The sequence below is a fragment of the Hyaloscypha bicolor genome (assembly GCF_002865645.1).
Source record: "Hyaloscypha bicolor E unplaced genomic scaffold K444scaffold_53, whole genome shotgun sequence".
In the NCBI taxonomy this organism is placed as follows: Eukaryota; Fungi; Ascomycota; class Leotiomycetes; order Helotiales; family Hyaloscyphaceae; genus Hyaloscypha; species Hyaloscypha bicolor.
The window spans coordinates 952,522-972,913 of NW_020194555.1; the positions used below are offsets into that span (position 1 = coordinate 952,522).

General features: G+C 48.7%; 5 protein-coding genes across 5 annotated transcripts; 2 read left to right on the forward strand and 3 right to left on the reverse strand.

Moving 5' to 3' along the window:
- Window positions 1-732: 732 nt before the first annotated feature.
- K444DRAFT_524340 (GA4 desaturase) lies at window positions 733-1,785 on the reverse strand (the record flags this gene model as incomplete). The annotated part of the gene is made up of 1 exon (XM_024874350.1): window positions 733-1,785. One exon carries the CDS (start codon window positions 1,783-1,785, stop codon window positions 733-735), a length of 1,053 nt encoding a protein of 350 aa, XP_024739251.1.
- Window positions 1,786-4,485: 2,700 nt separating this feature from the next.
- Window positions 4,486-13,621, reverse strand: K444DRAFT_585469 (glycosyltransferase family 4 protein). The gene is made up of 5 exons (XM_024877922.1): window positions 13,537-13,621; window positions 13,396-13,485; window positions 12,589-13,321; window positions 10,337-12,414; window positions 4,486-10,241 (listed from the first exon to the last, which is right to left on the reverse strand). The coding sequence occupies exons 1-5, from the start codon at window positions 13,603-13,605 to the stop codon at window positions 4,629-4,631; spliced, it is 8,583 nt and encodes a 2,860-aa protein (XP_024739252.1). The 5' UTR covers window positions 13,606-13,621; the 3' UTR covers window positions 4,486-4,628.
- Window positions 13,622-14,218: 597 nt separating this feature from the next.
- Window positions 14,219-15,322, forward strand: K444DRAFT_585473 (putative spherulin 4-like cell surface protein; the record flags this gene model as incomplete). Its single annotated transcript, XM_024877923.1, has 3 exons — window positions 14,219-14,474; window positions 14,541-14,889; window positions 15,008-15,322. Exons 1-3 carry the CDS (start codon window positions 14,263-14,265, stop codon window positions 15,320-15,322), a joined length of 876 nt encoding a protein of 291 aa, XP_024739253.1. The 5' UTR covers window positions 14,219-14,262.
- A 1,764-nt stretch (window positions 15,323-17,086) lies between these two features.
- K444DRAFT_610426 (cell surface protein) lies at window positions 17,087-18,367 on the reverse strand. Its single transcript, XM_024879744.1, has 3 exons — window positions 18,122-18,367; window positions 17,656-18,013; window positions 17,087-17,554 (listed from the first exon to the last, which is right to left on the reverse strand). The coding sequence occupies exons 1-3, from the start codon at window positions 18,250-18,252 to the stop codon at window positions 17,246-17,248; spliced, it is 798 nt and encodes a 265-aa protein (XP_024739254.1). The 5' UTR covers window positions 18,253-18,367; the 3' UTR covers window positions 17,087-17,245.
- Window positions 18,368-18,763: 396 nt separating this feature from the next.
- Window positions 18,764-20,392, forward strand: K444DRAFT_610427 (UDP-glucose 4-epimerase). The gene has a single exon (XM_024879745.1). It carries the CDS (start codon window positions 18,836-18,838, stop codon window positions 20,111-20,113), a length of 1,278 nt encoding a protein of 425 aa, XP_024739255.1. The 5' UTR covers window positions 18,764-18,835; the 3' UTR covers window positions 20,114-20,392.

Sequence of the window (20,392 nt, forward strand, 5' to 3'; positions counted from 1 at the left end):
AGACCAAGAATGCACCTCAAGCCCTGTTTTTATTACGTGAGTTATAAATGGAAAGTGATTTTATGTATCGGCTTCTGATGCGTTTTTTACTAAAGATATAGCCTCCATCTTCCCATGAGTACTAGACATGCTTCCTAACTATTATAACGTTTTACACCTTCTACAACCAGCGACACTCCATCAATCCCCTTCCTATTTCGTCCTAGTATTAGAGCTGATAAAGTGAGCGCTGCGGCCAAATCTTCCCCTTTTTCTCGCGCTTAATTTCAGTCACATGTCAATTATAAGCGAACAATTGGCACTTTCGAACTTCCATGAATCAAACTCAAGAGGGATGAACCATCCACTAGGCTTTTGTAATTATCATTGGAGAACCTACACCTTCTCAATTTTGACGTCTGGGTTCAAGCCATTGTCGTGTTGCTCGTCAATTTCGGGGCTGTGCAGAAACATCTTGGGCTTCCGCCTTGCAGGCCCCTTGGCACCCCGAGAAATACTAAATTTTTATAAGTTATGGGAAGACAGAAGGTGATTTTACCTGTTTGCTAGGCTGGAGAAGGATGCCGGCCAGAAAAGAGTGGAAAGGGAAGAAAATCACTATTTCGGTCTCTAAAGATGAGAAAGCTACTTGCCAAGAGAGAACAAGTGGAGCCCAAACTGCTCGCACGAGATAGAAGTCTGACAAAACTATCTCGCTCAGGAAACGCCGTCTACCACTTCCACGCCGCATGGTCACCAGATGCAGAAATATCTAATCTCCAAGGACCCCCGAACTTCCTCATTCTCCGTGCCGAGCACTTCCACGCTGGAATGCAACACCCCTCCCGAAGCAGTGTAGCCCTGTGCTTCGAGATCGCTGTCAAAGAACCTCAGAACCATTACCTCCTCCGGAGTCTGCTTGTCTATCCAGTACCACTTATGCCCCTCAGAGTACCTGGCCACTAAAGACTCAATAGTATGGGTTTCATCGGACCCCGGTCTCCCAAGAGCTGGAAATTTGACCTGGACAGTCACGTAGTCATCCGCCTTGCATGTCCTGAAATCTGCCACCACCAGCGAGTCCCTCTGCACAGTCTTAAGTGGCCTCCAAACAGAGAACAGTGCCCACCGTGGACCGTCGCAATCTCTGTAGTCGTCTTTGAGACTCTTCCCAGCAGCCAGCAAGGAGTCTTCGTGATGTATGATGTCCGCTGCGGCTCGTACAATGTCTGGATGGAAGTTTCGAATGTGGATTCGAGCACCCGTCGGTGAGTAGTCAAGGTGAATCTTCGATGCCGGACTAACTGGACCCTTCTCAGGGTTGAATCCAATGAACTGCGGAAACCCGGTTTCCAGCTCGGAGGGTGCCGTTTTATTAGCTCCATGACTGGCGAGAGCATCGGCGTCTTCGGACCAGAGAGCAGCTCTCAGTAGGAGTGCTTCAGGTATGGCAGTCTTACATCCCGTGATATCCTTGATCATCTCGGATGTTTCTGGGATGAAATATTGCTTGAGTAGTTCGGGGTCTGTGAGGGACAACGAGGTATAAGGCGGGGCGTGAAGAGCTGTAGGGTAGTTGACTGCGGTAAATCCGTGGGCGTCTAATCGGTCGGTAGCGCTCCCCAGCTTCAATTTCGTGTGGATTGGCCGGATGCTATGAAGTGGGAGAAGGCGTTCATCTCCGAACTCTGTCATAGCAGGGAGTAGGAAGTTGTGCAGGCTTGACTCGGGGACATGGCCGGCGGCAACACAACGCAGCTTGGCAACCGCCGGCCCTGTGCTTAACTTGGTCTGTTCGACATCCATATTATTGCTAATATGATAGGATTCGGGAATAAAGGGATTTTCAGATCAAATAAACGAGCTGCGGTACTAAGTAACAGCAACTTGAAATAGGCGAAGCATTTAATAAATGCTAGAAGAATATGCAGAGATGGTAATGGGGGAAGTTAAAGTTATAAAGGGGGGGGGGACTCCCGAGGTTACATTCAGAGAGAGTTCTCGCCTGAAGGGGAGCAGGCACCAGCAGGGAACCAAGGTCATGCCAGATCCTGCCCACGATACAAGGGTTCCACAGCTACTGTGCGAGTGTCTCAACATTGGAGTGAGCTTAGTATGCAAGTGTCCGATTTCACACAGCATGGTTGCTAAGTAAAAAGGTTTACACGACAGCTAGATATAGTCACTCCCCCTCGGGCTGATCCTAATTCCCAGCACAGCCGAAAGATCGTGCGAAACAGGATGCCATTGTACTACTCGAAGGTTCGAAGGAAAAGCAAGGTCGAAATTGGCTTGCCGCGATCGATCGAATTTAGATGGCTATTATTGATGGCCCCTCACTGCTCATCGATGGCGGCTTGGTTCAACTCCAATGGTCAGCCTAGTCCCGCAACAATCGTTGCTGAGTTTTATTGATTCATGTCAGAGGCTCAGATCAGATTTGCATCAAAGTCCGGTTTCCTGTCGTCGAAAACTGTCCCCACACCCTCCTCTGAATATCATTTTGTTTCCTCTCCGTGTAACAGTCGGCTCCGGTACTTAAGAGTGTCAAATTTAGGTGGTTGGAAGCCTTGATTCTTGATTATCGAAGGCTGGGAAGCCCCTTAATATAGTGCAAATCCACTAGTCTTCCACTAGTCCCCCAGCCCCCTGGCTGCCTTAGGCCCATAAGCTTGGCACTTTTCAACAGAGAGCACGTTCCTGGCTTCGCAAGGGTAATTTAGTGTTCATAGTGATACGGTGTTGCACTGCAGTACAACCTGTAACCTCATGCCACTGCGCGCCCTGCTAGACCTTGTGTATTTACCATGGCTCCCGAAAACGTAGAGGGATTTAGAGGTGAGAAGCGGACCAATTTTTTTTTAAAGCCTGCGGCTTGGGTAAGCTAGCAGCAACCGCAGCTGTATCCAGTACAGAGAGGTACAGTTCATGAGTCGAGTTGCAGTGCTAAGAAGGGGAACAACACTAGAAGCCGACACTCATTCCCAATCCGGTAAAGCCGAGCACTGGTGTTTGTGCCACCCTACTAAGACCCCGGAAAATATAATAGAATAAATACTCCTGTACGATTTTGCCTTCGGCTTCTACCTCGCTTAATTTATAAAACTCTCTTATCCCGTACTCTTCCTTAATTTTTATTCTCCTCTTATTATTAGTTCTTCTCTTTTCTATTATTATACTCACTTATATATAATATTATAGCACGCTTAATAAATTAAGGAGTTAAAAGAAGCACGTTTATATTACTAGAATTCTAAACTATAAAGAAAAAAAAGAAAGAAAGAAAGAAAGAAAGAAAGAAAGAAAGAAAGAAAGAAAGAAAGAAAGAAAGAAAGAAAGAAAGAAAGAAAGAAAGAAAGAGAAAAGGCTCTTTTAAATATTATATAGCGGCCTTATATATTAAGGTACTAGAAAATCTAGAGTTACGTAATTTAATATTATTACGTGCTTAGTATATTATAATAAATAATTTTAAATTATAATATTTAATAAAAGATTTATAAAAGTTGTAATAATTCAGGTACTAAAATAATAAAGACTTTTTAAATCTCTAAGTAAGAAAGCTTATAAGTAGTTATAATCTAGATAAGAATTTACATTTTTTCTAAAGTAAAAATACTTAATTCAAGGAATTATCCTTAACTAAAACTCAAGAGTATAAATATAAATATCTCCTTATAAAATCAAAGCTTTTCTAATTAAAGAATTATAACAATTATATTTATTAAGGCGCGAAAACTTGGGTTGTGATAGGCATAATATTAAGTGTCAAGTGCAACGTGATGTGGACTTAAGAGAGCGATAGGCCTCAATAGTACCAGCCGAAAGCTGCGATGACCATTGTGCTTTGACCGACATCGCCGTGGGTGCACATACTCTTGACAATTGTTTGCGAGGCTATAGGATCTTGACCAGAAAAATAGTGGTTGTATTGGCAAAGCCCGTCATCTGCTGTGAGATTGAACCAATGAGTTGCCAACTTTATTGCTCCTCCTATTCGATACTAGATGGGATTCCTCTTCATGACAGGAACGCATTGGCGTGTTTCAAAGCGTTTATCCCGTACGCCGAAAACATTGAGTTAAACTCTGAAGCGAGCCTCTTTCCAGCCAAGTACATGATGTTCGGAGTGCTCGCACTTTGCACCGGCAGGCTTCACAATCCATATTGGTTCTTGGTCTGATACAGTCTTGTACAACGCCAATGCATCGTAGATCGCTTGGCCATTCACTAGGAAGTCTGTCACTGGCAACTACTTGAAATCTAATAGGCTAATACGTTGCATGCCAACACCAGAGGACAGGACGCTGGGTATGGGAATATATTACACGTGGCTTTTCTGGAGAAAATGAGGTCGGGATTAATACCGAATGTTCTCGCAGCTTTCAATTCGTTTGATGTGAGGTACAACGGTGGGGTTAAAATATTCACTAATAGTAGCGTTGATATTTTGGGTATGGATTGCACTATTAGAAGCTTCGAGAACACAATGGTCTTCAGCAATATGGGTGTGTCTTGGGTCGCAGCTTTTTAATAAATGGGCCTCACGAATTTCCCACACTTCAAAATAACTGGACTATAAAACTTTGCAGCTAAACTTTTCGTCTATTAACATTAACATTAACCAAAACAGTACATGTATCCCTCTATCAAACAACAGTACTACTCATACTCAAATTACTGCACACCCTTGAACCCGCCGTCAGAGGCAGCGCTAAACTCCCCCTATCTATCTCCACACTCAAACTATTGCCCACCCTTGAACCCGCCGTCAGAGGCAGCGCCAAACTCCCTCTATCCATCTCCACACTCAACATGCTCGAGCTCGCCCTCTTACTGTAAACACTAACGCCCCTCTTTTTCTCCCCTTTCTCGAAACTGGCCAGTGAAAACTGACTCATCCAACTATCCGGAATATTGCTAATTGGCATCCTCCCCCTTACTTTATAATTCCTGCTCCGCTGCTTCCCGATCCAGAGCATTTGCTCGTGTTCCCTTAGATATCTCTCGGACGAGAAGTTCTTCAGCACATTGTTGCGTCCTTTCATACCGAGACGACGCCGTTGCTCGGTTTTCTCATACATGCGGCGGGTGATGGCTTGTACTTGTTCCGGCGTAGGATTCGGGTATGCGAGAACTGGTGGTGCGGTGCCTGGTGCATCGTCTGCATGCTCGGCCCATTTTCCAAGCAGAGCGAGGACGGAGATCTGGGCGCGAGCGAGAGACTCGGAATCGTTTGGAGGCACGACTTCGGAAAAGCGGTCGCCTGTTACGCGGTCCGTGACGACGCAGAAGGAGGCGCCGACGTCGGTGCAGACGACGGGGACGCCAGTCAAGGCCGCTTCACCCATAGCAAGGGGCAGGCCTTCGGAGATGGAGGAGTTGAGGAAGAGCCATGCGTCTTGGAGGACGAGGGATGCGTTACCTAGACCTTTGAGAACGCAGTGATCACGGAGGCCTTTGGAGGCGATGAGCTCTTGACATTCTGTTGAGTGAGAGGCTGCGCGCTCCATGTCTCCGTAAATATGGAGAACGTAGTCCGTGAAGCCCCACCCGTTGACGATGAGGTCTGTGGCCATGATGGCGCTCTTGATGTCTTTGACGTATTGGATGTGAGATAACATGACGACAGTTGGCTTGTCGGTCTTAATTGTCTGGATAGGCTCAAATTTTTCCATGTTGCAGATTCCGTTGACGACTGGATCGATCTTTCGGGCGAAGGTGCGACGATGCTCAAGAGAGCCTTCAGCGGTTCCAAGCTCGACTTCCCAGCCGGGGTTGAAGTAATCACAACATGGGAGAACGACATCTGCATGGTGCTCGAGGAGAACACAACTCAGATGACCGAGGGATATCAAGGAACTGTTGATGAAAGGAGTATCGAACGACACCGCAGATGACATGAACGTAGTGAACTCTCGGAAGCTGATACAGTGGTCCCAAACATGCAGTGTGCAGTTGCGCTTGACTTTGCAGAGGATACCGTACGTGGCGCCGGTGAAGTGATGGGATGCTTGGAACACATGCGGGATCTTCTCTGGGACGGGGATCGAGAAGATGAAGAGATATCTGTGCCACATATCTAAAGCCTGGTCGAGCTGTTGCATCGTTGGCTTTTCGAAGTCCCACCATTGTGATACCGGCAATGAATCTGGCAAGTCTTCAGCCAACCAGAGTTCACGCCATGTCTGCTTGACAATGTCGCTCATCCAGACATCGTTCCAATTTCGTGTTGATTCGAAGTATGTATTCAGATCCACTAGCGCCTTTGTAGCCTCTTCAATGTGCTTGCGAGTGAAGTTCCTTGTTCGGGAGCATTGGACCAAACTAGTAAGAATCGGCAGGAAATTCATTTTGATATCCGCCGTTCTGGTGTCGTACGACCTTTGAACAACAGCTGAGTCGAGGTAACTTTCAAGGATTCCGTGAGTTGGATTCATGAAATCCAGACCCCAAAGAGGTAGAATGGTCAGCGATTGAACATTTCTTTCAATCTGGAATCTCGGTACTCCGTAATCGTTGGCGGACTCTGCAACTATGTGCCACTTTATGGTTTTTAGATCGTTAACCATATCTCTTCGGCAAGCAGACACTCCGCCAGGCTCATTGGGCCAAGTCGACGTGTCCATGGCGAGGATGTGGAGTTCGTCATCGCTGTCCCGAAGCTGCTTGGAGAGAGTTCTCGTGTTGATTCTGGAGTCTCCTCCCTGTCCGAAGCTGTACAAGTCACTCATCTTGAAAGCAATATGTACCCACGAGCTGATGTCTGGGTCGATATCAGTTCTGGCCATGATGGTATCAGCCTGTGCGTCAAGGTAATCTTTGGCGGCATCGAGGAGGCCAAGATCCCTATTTCTCCAGTAACCGTTGAGAATTTTATCTGACCTCATCAGACCTTCATCAAGCCACCTTGCCGTGATAGCATCGAGGTCCTTGCCTCCCTTCCACGATTTCCAGAGTACAGTTCTGGCATGGGATGTTGGAATCGGATAGCGCTTAACATTGAGACCAAGAATTCGTGTGATAAAGTTGGACCTCACTGAGGAGAACGAAAGGAGTGGGTTGTTACTCAGGAAACCACAGTTGTCTGGCTTCTGCAGGACATAGAACCAATCATCTTCTATCATTGGTGGTGTTTGCACTGGTTCGCCATTTAGTGTGGTTGTAATTTCGGGATGGAACTTATGCTCATAGGTCCATATTGCATGATACACGTCGTTGCCCTGGGCGAATGTAGCCTGTGTGACCTTGGTCCAGGGAATCCATTCGTCTAATCTCTTGGCGTGGTTTCGCGGCGGCACGCACCATTGAACTTTGATCGTGATGTGGCCCAAAACGTACTCGCCTCTGAGAAGTTCATCTTCAAACTTGGCATTCTTCCGATACTCATACTTGAATTGGACGCGATTGACTCCTCTGAAAAAGGATCCCGACGTGATATAGCCTCGGTGGTCGTATTGCACGGTTTGGCCGGCGAAGTCTCCATTGATGCATTGACGTTGGATCGGAAGCTTCGACTTGGACTTTCTGCCGCCCTGAGGATACTGGTAGGTGAAAAAGTTGACTAGACCCTGGCCGTTGAATTCTTCTCTCTGGCGAAGAACAAGCTTGTCGGTATAGGTGTTGACAGCAATTAGCTTTGTATTTTCACTTGGCTCGCTGTCGTGGCGTCCGGTGTATTGAGAGAGTTTTATGCTTCCATCTGATTGGGGGGCCAAGAAGCACGTCGAGTAGCAGTTCAAACTTTCAATGACGATTCTGTTCTTTTTCTCGATGACCGTCTTCATGCCTTTCATATTGTCGTGAAGCTTCGAGATATTCTCGCGCTTGTGAAAGAGGACTAATGGAATGATAACTCCCTGGAGCCATTTGCAGTATGACCAGATGCCGTTTAAGAAAAACGTCACAGGCCAATGCACAAACAAGGGCTTCGCCCGCAGCATGAAGTCCAACTCTCTCTGGTATTCTGGATCTGCGGTGAGAGAGAGGACAAGGAACTTGATGCACGTCCTGAAATTGCGATACAAGCGACTAAAGAGTCTCGGGTCCGAACCATTACCGGTTGAGGAGGAACTGAGAAGGTCGTTATAACTCTGATCTTGTAACTCTTGCTCATCTTTCTCATAAGATCTAGTGGCTTCCAGCTCCTTGGCGAGACGGTAGACCGAGACTGCGAGAGTGGCACCAAGATCGCATCGAGCCACACGGTCTTCTAGTTCAAGACTATCTGTTGCGAATATCGTTGAGCGAAGCCCACGTTCTTCGTCGACAGAAAATGTATCAGACTGTCCACAGCACCGTCTCAGCAAGTAGGATCTGACTGACTTGGGCAAATGGTCCCATTCCCTTTCGCAGTCCAGGCCGAGGAGGAGATAACGAAGCAAGATCTTATCGCCATTGCTGATGACCCGAGCACGCTCAGATGAGGAGGTCTCAAGCTGGCGCTTGATGCCTTCTGGAACAGAGAGTTCATCGCTCCCGTTATCAATCACGGCCAACAATTCTGCCAACATCGAATCGTCATGTGACAGGCCAAGTTGTGCTTCAGAGGTGGCCTGAACGACAGCTTCAGCGATAATTCTGCAGTTCCGGTGGATATTCAGGATCCATTCGTCTTCGACCAGATCGAGGCCGAGAATCACGAATATGTATAGCAGATCACCGTTTTTCCGACTAATTGTCCTGATCTTCTGCCCTTGTTGGGGAACATGGCGTGCGGAGACGAGTTCGATCACAGTTTGGCCTCTTCCCCATAGCTCAGCAGACCGTTGGATCAATTCCTCTCCCTGCGGGAAGGCATGTTTGACATGTTCCGATTTTCTTGAGTTGATTTGAAACAGCAAGGTTTCCATGATTCGATCGCCTGGGTGTTGCGACGGGTCGAGTGTGAAGCGTACATCAGCGGGAAGAGCGCAAATGGACTCGAATGTCTTCGACAACGTTGCTTGAGAAAGGTCGGGATAAGGTTCAAGAGCGCTGCTCGAGTAAGTCACCGCCGCGGCTTCGTCACTTCGAACCTCCTTGTATTCTGTCTCCTTTGTGGAGGCTGACTTCTTGAACTTCAAAAGGCGGAAAATTCTTGGCCAGCCAATCTTGGCAATGTACATTGAGTGGAAGCCTGCAATCCATGTTCCAATGGCCAAAGAGACAATACCACTGTAAGCAAACTCTGGAAGCCTGACGTGAAGAGCAATACCGATTGGGAGGCCGATAATTGATGCTGATATGAGACTTGGGGCTGCTTTGACACCGCAGTAGATTTTGTTGTATTGATACCAGAGGAGACCGGAGTAGGCGCCAATGTATGCCAGGTACATTATTGTTGCAGATCTTGAGTCTTCGAATATCCACATGAGCGCTCCGGTGATAGCCATGCCCCAAATGTGCAGGAAGAAGAATTTCAGAAGATTTTGCCAGTACAGCGCTCGTCTCGCTACGCCATCATTGATAGTGGCTTGCCGGAGAAACTTCAGAGAGGTTATGGGCTGAATTGTCTTTTGGTTCGCAGCTGTCCAGAGAGGTTGTGATACGGAGTCGAGAGATACTGCACCGATGAGATAGTAGCACAGCCCAAAGCCAACTGAGAGACGAAACTCTGCACTACTTGCGGCAGAAAGACCCACGAGATTACCACCAGATACCAAGGCAGCCCACTTGTCCAACAGAGCGACGACGAAATAGAGAAGACCGGACCAGATGTCGTTACCAGTATGACGCCAATGAAGGAAAGCGCTGTGGAGCTTGAGACCCTTCTGTGTATTCGTCATATTCTCCAAGCCGGCTTTCAGTGTAAGATTCCAAGTCGCGCTGTACGGCAAAGGCATAGCTGATCTCTTGTGCTTGCAGTACCATTGCATGAGAAATATTGTCTTAGAATACCCTTCAGCTAGCTTTGAAACTAGTGGATCTGTGGTTTTGCTCTGCCAGAAGTGGCGATTCTGCTCACGAAGAACAGCATTATGGAGCTCTCTCCGGGGATGCGGTGACATTCCGATGTCTTTGATGTCTCCTTCGAAGAAGTTCGTTGCCCTTCTTGATCCCCGTGTCTTCATATACCAGTTGACAACTTCAGTGTCTGTGACATGTGGTATGTTGAGGTACCAGGTACTCCACTGAGAGAGGACTTTGCGTGCTCCAAGTAGGAGAGATACCAGGAAAAAGGTCAAGATACAGGGATAGACTATTATGTCATGCTGAACCCACAAGGTGAGAACGGGTGAGATAAATAGAATTGGTATGCAAGTCATGATAACGGTTCGTCCCTAGATGCTTTGGTTAGTGACTGGATCTCAAATGATTGACAAATGACAGAACACGGAAGGGTAAAAGTGGCAGTGGCAGATCCAGGACTACTCACAGATTGGAACCTGGACCCGGGAAGTTGATAGATTGAAAGAGTCGACAGGGTCAAAAGGTAAGTAGTGAGCATGCCGAAATAGAAAACAAAGACAAGTCCAGCAGTGACGCCTTTTGCAACCATAACTCCCGCCATGGCTCCTAGTCCACCAACCAGAGCGAATGCAACTCCAGCAACGAAGCGAGTCAGCACAAACATGTTCATGGCTTGGAAGGCATTGGCGTAGAAATAATAGCTTCCACCAGAGCTGATCCACGAGCCAGCGGCACCGCACACAAGAAGTGCCAGCATAAGGGCTGTTGTAGCCATTGTCTTCTCTGCCGAAGTCATAAAAGTGGTCAGGTAGAGGCCGCGGCCAATGGTTGTCAATAACATAATATCGATGAGAGCAGGCACGGCAAAAATGCCAAGGAAAGTGATTCGGTGGTACCAGGCCATCTCTTCTTTGCCATCTGCCGGATCAATGTCGACCTGCATGGGCGCATATGCTGTCGGGAGCTCAGTGAAGCCTTCTGCTCGTTGTGGTGGCTGGAATTCCATGTAGTAGGCTCGGTAACGGTCCGAGATAATCCTTCCCAGAACTCGTGGTGTCATGTCAAAGAAAGAATCACACCGCGAACCTAGACCAAAGTGCTCTGCGAAGCATCCGGCTTGATCTGTTGCGTGGTTTGGAAGTACGTTGCGGTCCAGGACCTCGAGGTAAACTTCATCAAGCGCAAGTTTGCGGAAGGCAGAAAACACCGCCAGAGCAAAGATATCGGCACCAGCATCGATCCGATTCTCTTGCATGATGGTTTGCATGACAATACTGAGCTGGGCAAGAGTCTTGCTGTTGCCATTCATCAAAATCTCATACAAGCGGGTATCGACTTCCTTGAACAAGGCGACTGCGGCAGAAGGATCCGGAATCCAACAGCCGCGTTCGCCAAGCCAGGCAATGCGAGCATTGATCACAGTCTCAGCTGAGACCTCCCCACGTAAATACACAACTGAATTCATCTCTCTAAGCTGCGTGAGTGTGGGCACTTCGATGAGTTGGTACTCGCAGAGGGTGCGAACTCTTGCCCAGAAAACGGAATCGTCTCCACGCGTCGATAGAACCAGCCGCCGCAGAAACAAGATGGTCTCTGCGGGCGAGAGTTGTTTCACGTCATGCACGATGCGGGGAGGCAATTGCCACATCTCTGAGAGAAAATCATTCTGCTCAGCCATGGCAAGCTCTGCAATGAAACATTCGGACCGCGAGCGTCCACGGCTAGACAGGAATGTGTGAAGGATTGTGCCTGCGCGGTCCGGAGTTTTGTTCGAAAGATAGAGGGTGACAGCTCCGGATCTATTGTCGACGTCGTAGAAACCCCAGAATTGAGTCTCGGGGTCCGTCTGAAACCCGGAGTGCAATCCCGAGTACACTTGGATCCGAGAACTGTCGTCGTCATTGCCGGTCCTCAGAAAGCCTACCAACTCGGAGATCGCTTGGAACGTTGCGGGAGCGATTGACTCTGAAGTCTGTTTATTAAGTAGAACTGCGATCTGTTCACCATAACTGCGGAGCTCTTCCCCTGGGATGCGTTGGAGCAATTCCAGGTCCTGGAGATTGCGCTGTCCCTGGAGGAGATCTGAAAATGCTTTTGGAGTGACTTCAAGGCCCAATTGGTAACACCCCAATCCATCCCAGCTGTCTGCTCCAGCGGAGAGAACTGCTGTCAAGGGGTTGGTCTGGCCATAGTCATTCACAGCAGGATGCTGAAATTGGACGAGGGCTCCCGGGTGTTGCTTCTTCTCAGGCGCGGGCAGCAAACTCAGTCTGGCAGCCAAATCTGGAACAAACTCGTGCAATGATTCATACAGAGCTTCGTGGCCGCATGATGTCTGGGAGATTTGGTCGTTTGCCCTCCAGACATCGTGAGCCTTCATGTTATCATCGTGCTTCATCCACATCAACGCTCCAAGCGGCTTTTCGGCCACCGTCAGCGCGGCCGCAGAGTCCGCGTCGGTCAGAGCAGCTTCGTGCCCAATCCAGACTAGCGTGCTGTTGAAGCGGCACCAGTTGAAACTTCGCTGCACGACTGCATATTGTACTATTCCCCAAGAAATCGGAGTCAGTATATTATTTCGGGTACTTTCAGGGTTGAACGTTCCAGAAACTGTGGGGCATTGCGAGCAGAATGTTCTAAGAGCTCTTCAGGATAATAGGAGTAGAATGTCCCAAGATTTGTGAGACATTGCTAATACTCCAAGAAGTTGGGACTTACGTTCGGCGCTATCATCAATCGTCTCCCACATCATCATGGGAGGACCATGCACCACCCTTTGCGCGGCGATTAACCTCTGGGCTGTACGCATCCCCGTCATTTGGAAGTAGTTTTGCCTGTCGCCATCGCGTCGGATAGTTCCATTGCGACAAATGATTCCCCTGATCAGCCCCATGTTGATGTCGCGAGCGTCGCGCTCACTGAGATACTCAGGTGGCCCCATCTCGAGCCAGACGTCTATGCCGAGGCCATTGATGTATTTTGCGACCGAGTTCAAGACCGCAGGTTGGAAGTGTGACTGGAACTCGGCCAGAACAACGCCAGTGAATGGCGATTGTGGGCCGTTCTGGAAATGAGTGATCATCGTCTGAGAGAGGGCGAATAAACACTTTATTACATCCTCGCTATGAGAGGAGGCGTCTGAGTTCGCCAATGTCGCCACATTCAGTCTCCCAAGTATGTGTGTGGAGGTGGGTCGACATATCGCAAGTGCATCCAACACCCCCTCTTTCAGAGGGTTGAGGACGAGGACGTCCCATTGTGAGAGCAGACGTGCCTGAGAGAGCGTGGGAGGGTTATCGAAGCTGCCGAGGTATACCCCAAAAGACTTTAGTTCTTCAGACGAGGCTTTCTTCAGCGAGAGGGGTAGTTGAGAGAGACGTTTGGTGCTACTTCTTAGACGTTCGAGGTATCGGGCGACGGGTGCTGGTACGACCACTTTAAGTTGTCTTGCCTATATGAAGTCATAGATGGTGAGCATGTCGCACGAAGCAAATAATTGTCGAGCAGATGGATGATGGGACTTACTTTCCAATAACTCTTCACCGAGAGATATATTCGATATACTATGTATATCGAACCAATGATGATGGTCGCAAGGAGGAAAGCTGCCAAAAGCTCCAAGTCTCAGTTAGCTAGTGGCCCAGCAGAGGGATCGCAACACGATACCTTGTCCCACCAGGATTCCAGCATCAAGTGCCAGCCGACCACCGTCAAACCAGAATATACTGCCTCCATATCGACTCAAATGAACAAATGAACAAACGAACAAGAAAAAAACGAAAGTCAGAACGAGTGAACAAGCAGCTAAAAGAGCGTCAACATTAACTATCAGAGCTCAAAGAGCAGAGATTTGGTATATAAAAGCCGTCAGGTGGCGCAAGTACGCTCTTGTCACTTTCTGGTCGGGCTTTTCCTGGACTAACTTTGCGGTGGCTAAGCCGTACGAGAAGTCTCGTGTAGGTCCTTGCCCCCCTTGCAGCTACTTCTATCTGGCCGAAACAAGCCCCCCGCGCTCCCATACTGTCAAGGATCATTGCCATGGAGGCGCAGCTGCCATACGATGGCGCTATGGACCCTGTGGTGGGTTCTGAGCAGCCACTGTTTCCAAATTAAGCTGGCCAAACTGGAAACCCGGACCTGCAACAAGGAGAGTTCTCGGCCTTCCCGCTGATGATCTAGACTTAGACCACTTCTCAATATTTTTCTCTCCTTCGCTTGATATTCCTGATCAGGGTATCAAGAGTATTCTGACTTTTCCAAGATCCTCAACCTTCTCGAATCTCGTTACTCCACGTTTGCCTCCAAACATCACGTTTTTATACCCTCCCACTAGATTCTTTTCCTTCTTTTTAAATTCGAAGGGGCTTTTTCTTGATCCTCTAGTCTGGAAACATGGAGAAATTCGCTCGCCCCAAATCGCCATCCAGAAAACGGTGGAGCATTGGTCTTTCCATTGCTGTCATCATTGTGATCATTATTGTTATTGTTGTTCCATTGGCCGTCCTCCTCCCTGAACGGGGGCACAAAGGCCAAAAGTCCGCAGTTATTCTACCTTTATATATCTATCCCAGCAACAGCTCATCTTGGGATCCGCTTTATGAAGCGTAGGTTGAAAATTTCCAAGTGGTCCCGTGCATTTTTCATTCGAGCAAAGATACTGATGACCTCAGGCTAGATGCTCACCCTGAACTTCACTTTCTGGTGGTGATCAACCCCAGCAACGGCCCTGGCAACAACCCCCTTCCAGACGACAACTATTCAGCTCAGATCCTCAAGCTGAATAACTACACCAACGTGGAAACAGTCGGGTATGTCAGAACCGGATATGCCACCCAGAACATCACCAACGTGGCCGAAGAAGTAGCAACGTACGCAGGCTGGGACACGCAAAACAATAGTCTGGCAATGCACGGCATCTTCTTTGACGAAGCACCGCACGAATATTCGGCCGACGCAGTCTCGTACATGCAAATCGTCAACCAGGTGGTCAAAAATTCGACCTTGCAGGGCGCTAAAACGGTAAGTTTGCACCATTTCTCTATTTCTTTTTTTATCCCAGGACCCTGTCCCGTCTCCCAAGGACTTTCCAACACCGGCTGTGTCGGCCCCAAAGCACATGCTGCTCACCAGCCAATAGGTGATCCACAACCCAGGCGTGATCCCTGATTCCCGCTTCGACGACTCAACCACAGACATTACCGTCATCTTCGAAGAGTCGTATCCCGTCTACCAGACCAAAGTCACCGCACTCACCGACCTGAACAAGAAGAATCGGACCGAGTACGCTTACATGGTCAACTCGATACCCACGCAGAGTCTGAACGCTCTCAGGTCGTATGTCGACACTTTGAGCGAGCACGCCGCTTACTTGTTCGTCACGAACAACAATCAAAATTTCTACGATAGTTTTGGCAGCATGTGGAGCGACTTCACGGCTGTCATTCCGACGTAGCATGGACGTTGCAAGCAACATCATCAATCAGCAAGGGGCGTTCGGTTCACCTGTGCTTCTTCCCTAGAAGGTACTAAGAAGCGGGTGGCTTACTATGGCGTCAAGACACGTAACTTGGTGGGGTACTAATAGGGGGATCTGGGGAAGGGGAGTTCAAACTCGATCGATTTTTCTCACTTTCACAGCCTTATGGCTGTGGGTATGTCACTCTAGCGATTACGGGACTTTTGTTAGGCATTGGATTTATCGGCAGCGCCAGCTTACTCCCTCGATATCCAATCGGATCACTTAACGGAATAATGTGTTGTTTCCTTTTCTTCGAATGTCCCGGTGTCGTGATAATTCTCGTACTGGGCCCATAATTCGCCTTCCTTTTCTGTACTTTATTTAGAAGGTTCATCAGGATTTGTGAACGTTGACTCAATCAGTGGGGCTCGATCAGCTTACATTCGATAGCGTGCAGCCTGAAGTACATAAGCTACGTTTCACGTCCCAGCCTCGCAAGTCCGAGAACCAACAACCAGGAGACAAAGATCTAGTACCTGGATCCAAGACCTGTACCTTGTTCGACTATTGGAAATTTTGACGCTGGGTGTCGGGAGGGGTGACGTTCGAAAGCTCCTGGGGTCAGCCTTTGCCGTGGGTGTCTTGACGCTGAGCAGGGTCTAGCCCTGTACTGCTCCAGACTGGTGGTCCACGTAGCCAAGCCTTCCCGCATGAACAGTTGTGGGAAAAAGCCGCCACTCCCGAGATCCATTCCGCGACAGCGGCGCCTCGAGGTGTGGGTACGCTAGCACCCAGCCAATCTAGCGCTGCTGGTGCCGCCGCTCGAAGCCTATCGCATCTTGTAAGCCTCGTGGCGGAATTCCAAATTTTTCATTCAATGTTGCTTGAGTGGGGTTGCGAAGAGACATGGCAATTGGACATGAGAGATGTGTCTGAGGAAGTCATTTTCGCTTGCACAGTGTCTTATCAGATTCTGATCCCGTACTCCCCCCCCTAATTACCCATAGTTAATGTAACAGTAGGTCAAAGTGCAGGGGGGTTTTTTGCATGGTAACTGGACCGTGCCAGGCTGGTTTTGCGAGGACCCACTATTACATTTATTTAAGTGGGGGAGAGTATTGTGATATTTGATATTCACACACGGGAGGCACCTGGTAGGATTACAAAGGCTGCAACGCCGCAGAGATCGGTGTGGTGTGACACTGAGGCTCAAATCACCTCAAAATCTCTTGAACAGGCAATTGCGGCGCTGGGAATCGTGTTACAGCGAGAAGCAATTTTGCCATTCGCTGGTGATGTTTTGACGTTGAGTCAAGTCTGCCCCAGGCTGTTCGGGAGAGGTGGGGGATGCTGTCGAAACTCGGCGCGTAACCGGCCTCTCCGAACCCGGCAAGCCAAAGCGCACAGCACTTGCCCCTTTTCGCTTAGCGAGGGGATCGCTGGTTGGGTCCCGTAGGCCGGGGCCATGCACGTGTCTAATAACCCAGTATGCAAAAAGGTGCTGACGACAAGGTCAAAAAATTTCCGCCGATAATGCTCAAGCATGATATTTCCCGTGTTCTCGAGCCGGAACCAAGCATTATTCGTGAAGCGTTTAAAGTGCTTAGCGGAAAAGGGGATTAAAGAAGGAAGGTTTGCTAAGATGGATTAATATTCCGGGTGAGGGGATTTGAGTTTTTATTTGTGCGACGACCAAACTCAAACTCATATCGGCAATACGAGGTTCACGGCTCGTTTGATGCAAGCTGAACATACTGTAGAAGCTAGGATGTTCTTATGATTGTCCCGTGTACTTCCTAGTGGCGGTGAGATGCAGAACGGTGATTCAATGATGCGACGCATAACCTTTCCTTGCTCGACCCGATGGGCCTGTCCTCCTCAAAGTAACTACGCTACAGTACAGTACGCTCAAGCCGTCTAAGTCTCAAACGCCGCAATGAACTCTCCCCAACTATCGCCAAAGCTCTCGTAGAAATCATTGACTAAATCAGTAACAAACAGATATGCTCCACGATAACGCAGTTTTTGCAATAGAGCGAAAATCTCAGTACTTGGCACCCCGGAAACCATGTATCCTGACCGGGGCTGATCGTAGTGGTAATCCTTAAGGCGCTTCTGGACTTCCTCGCCCTGGTACCGCTCGTAAGGCTCTTCGCAAGTGACGATCACATCCGGACCGGGACTCCCGAGCTCGGTGTCGGGAGGCGTGCCGGGGTTGTGGATCACCTACGACAGTTCCCAAAAATCAGATACGAGCTTGACGGTCTTGGGCAAGGGGGGCCTGTTTCCTTTTCTGCTTTGGAAATACTGGGAGGGGTTAGACTCACCAATCGATCGCCCTGTATGCCTGGAGCGGCTTTGATGTGTTGGCACAAGGCATCCAGATACTCAGCTCTCTCGGCCGTGTAATGGTTCGGCGTCTCATCAAGCAGAATCCCTCCAACACCAAGACCCGTCTTCTCGTACTCGGTGGCCCAGCATGCATAAGTGTCTATCTCGGTACAAACTTCGCTGAGAGGACGCTTGCAGTAGTCGATACGGATATAGCCAGCTGTCACAACGTTTGCGTGCGCGTTCAGCTTTGGTATTTCTCGGCTGTAATCACGGTTGGCCACGAAGATGTCTCCTGGCCCACTATTGGGGTTGACTATCACGAGAAAGTCGAGGTTGGGGTGATTAGTTATCCTATTTGTGACAAGTGTGAGTATTGGGTATGGTGATTTGATAATGTGAGAATGACTGCCGAGATCCGGGTTTCGGGGTCGAGAGGGGAGTAAATCAGGCCAAACATACGCTTCATACAAGGGCTTCCATGTTTCGTCATCCAGTGGGTAGATGTAAAGCGGGACGAGCACTGTGGCTTTGGGCTTCGTATCCGCAGCTGTGTTGGTGTGAGGTTCTGTTTCGTTGAGACATTGATCCATGTCTGCGCCTCGAAATTACGAGTTTGATAGAAGGAGCTGAGAACAACAGAAAATGCCGGAATGAGGTACCAGGTAGCAAGCTCCGTTTGGGGATTGTCCCGTGCGAAGACAAGACAAATTGTTGTATAAGTAGTTTTCCGAGCTAGTGCATAAAGAAAAACTTTTAATTTGCCGTCTAAGAGCGGCGCTGAGCCCTGTCTCGAACCTTGCCCCTTGCGCTAAATTTAGCCCGCCTCAGATCTTGATAGTTGCAATACGGGCCGCCAGCATTTTCTCACCCATTGTGTATGCAAGACCATATTTGAGATCAAGCTAGTAAAGGACTTACCTTTGATTTCCGTATCGTACCAGACGATAGCGTCTACTCAAGCCCTGCAGCAGAGTTGAGAGGTGGTAGTTAGTAAGCCGGCCGCCACGAGCCGCTGTAACTGAGACAAGGGACGAGGCTCAAGGCTCACTCCAGCGCGCGTATGCTGTACAAGTTTGCAGACCGCGGATGGGAGTATATATGAGAACCCATGTGACCTTTTTACCTTCACAATCGTTTCCACAATCGTTTCCGACTTTCGTTAAACCGTTAAACATGGATTCAAGACATGTCTCCGAGAGGAGTTCCCCAGACTCTTCGCCTTGTATCTCATGTCCCTCTACTCCAGCAACACATCCAGACGAATTATTCGATGACGCCTCCTTCCTCTCTGACAACGAGCAATTCGTCCTCGTCACCGGCGGTCTTGGGTTCATTGGCAGTCACACAGTGCTCGAATTATTGATCTCCGGCTATAATGTAATCATCGTCGACGACCTAAGCAACAGCTTCCACGAAGTCTTCACACGAATCCTCACCATCGCAAACCGTCACTTCCTCACCATCGGCGGGCATTGCCCAAAAGCTGAATTCCACAACCTTTCATACCGAGACCTAGCATCTATGCGCGCGCTCCTCAAATCCCACTGCCCATACTCTCTCCCAGGTGCTCAAAGACCCTCAAACATCATCGGCGTCATCCACTTCGCCGCATACAAAGCAGTAGAAGAGAGTATCCAACAACCGCTAAAATACTACCAGAACAACATCAATGGACTCGTCGACTTTATGACCTTGCTGGACGAGTTTGATATCAAGACTTTTATTTTCTCATCTTCTGCGTCGGTGTATGGGACGTTGGCTGATGGGATCTCTCTTCTGAGAGAGGAGCATTGTGTACATGAAAACTTGACATATCGGGATAGCGATGGTGTGGGAAAATGTGCTCAACAAGGCTGCACGGGAATAACCAATCCATATGGGAGGACCAAATTCTTTGGCGAAGCAATACTCTCTGATCTTGCGAAGTCAGATCCTTCGTGGAATATTGTGGGACTTCGGTATTTCAACCCCGTCGGCTGCGATGCCTCTGGCTTGTTGGGCGAAGACCCAAAAGGTGTTCCGTCGAACTTGCTACCTGTTACTGTCAAAGTCATGACGGGACAAATTCCAGAATTAGCGGTATATGGAGGAGACTGGGATACGCCTGATGGAACGACGGTGAGGGATTTCATCCACGTGACGGATTTAGCACGGGGCCACATTGCAGCATTGGCGGCGACTAATAATGGGAATATCAAGGGAGGTTACCGTGCTTTTAATTTGGGAACTGGGACGGGGTATTCGGTGCTGGAGGTTGTGGCCGCTATGGAGTCTGTTTCGCAAAGACCTGTTCCGAGGAGGGTAGTTAGTAGGAGGGCGGGCGATGTGCAGTGCTCTGTGGCCGCAGTTGAGAGGGCGAGAAAAGAGTTGGGATGGGAGACGAAAAAGACGTTGAGGGATGCGTGTGAGGATATGTGGCATTATTTGAAACATGGTGGAGAAACGGGTTGATTGGGGAATAGACTTGGTCCATCACTGGAAGAAAGATGAGAGTTTAGAAGTATTCCGTGGTACATAGGTGCATGTACACGTCAACAGAATGCGACGCCATGATTGACGACGATCATGATTTAGAGAGGTTTTGAAAAGAAGGTCTAGGTAATTTTTAGTAGATGATTGCGCTCGGGACTCGGGAGGATGGAAACTTAGAGGAGGCAAAATAATATATGTATATATATTTACACTCAGATATCTCATGAAAATTTTAGAATATGAAATCACAGTTTCCCG

Excerpts from the sequence above, each read along its gene's own strand:
- K444DRAFT_585469 (XM_024877922.1), bottom strand. The coding sequence starts at position 13,605 with ATGGAGGCAGTATATTCTGGTTTGACGGTGGTCGGCTGGCACTTGATG. Across the intron at positions 13,486-13,536 it reads TGGAATCCTGGTGGGACAAG|CTTTTGGCAGCTTTCCTCCT; the intron begins GTATCGTGTTGC and ends TGAGACTTGGAG. Across the intron at positions 13,322-13,395 it reads CGGTGAAGAGTTATTGGAAA|GCAAGACAACTTAAAGTGGT; the intron begins GTAAGTCCCATC and ends GACTTCATATAG.
- K444DRAFT_610426 (XM_024879744.1), bottom strand. The coding sequence starts at position 18,252 with ATGGATCAATGTCTCAACGAAACAGAACCTCACACCAACACAGCTGCG. Across the intron at positions 18,014-18,121 it reads TGGAAGCCCTTGTATGAAGC|GATAACTAATCACCCCAACC; the intron begins GTATGTTTGGCC and ends TGTCACAAATAG. Across the intron at positions 17,555-17,655 it reads GCATACAGGGCGATCGATTG|GTGATCCACAACCCCGGCAC; the intron begins GTGAGTCTAACC and ends GAACTGTCGTAG.
- K444DRAFT_610427 (XM_024879745.1), top strand. The coding sequence starts at position 18,836 with ATGGATTCAAGACATGTCTCCGAGAGGAGTTCCCCAGACTCTTCGCCT.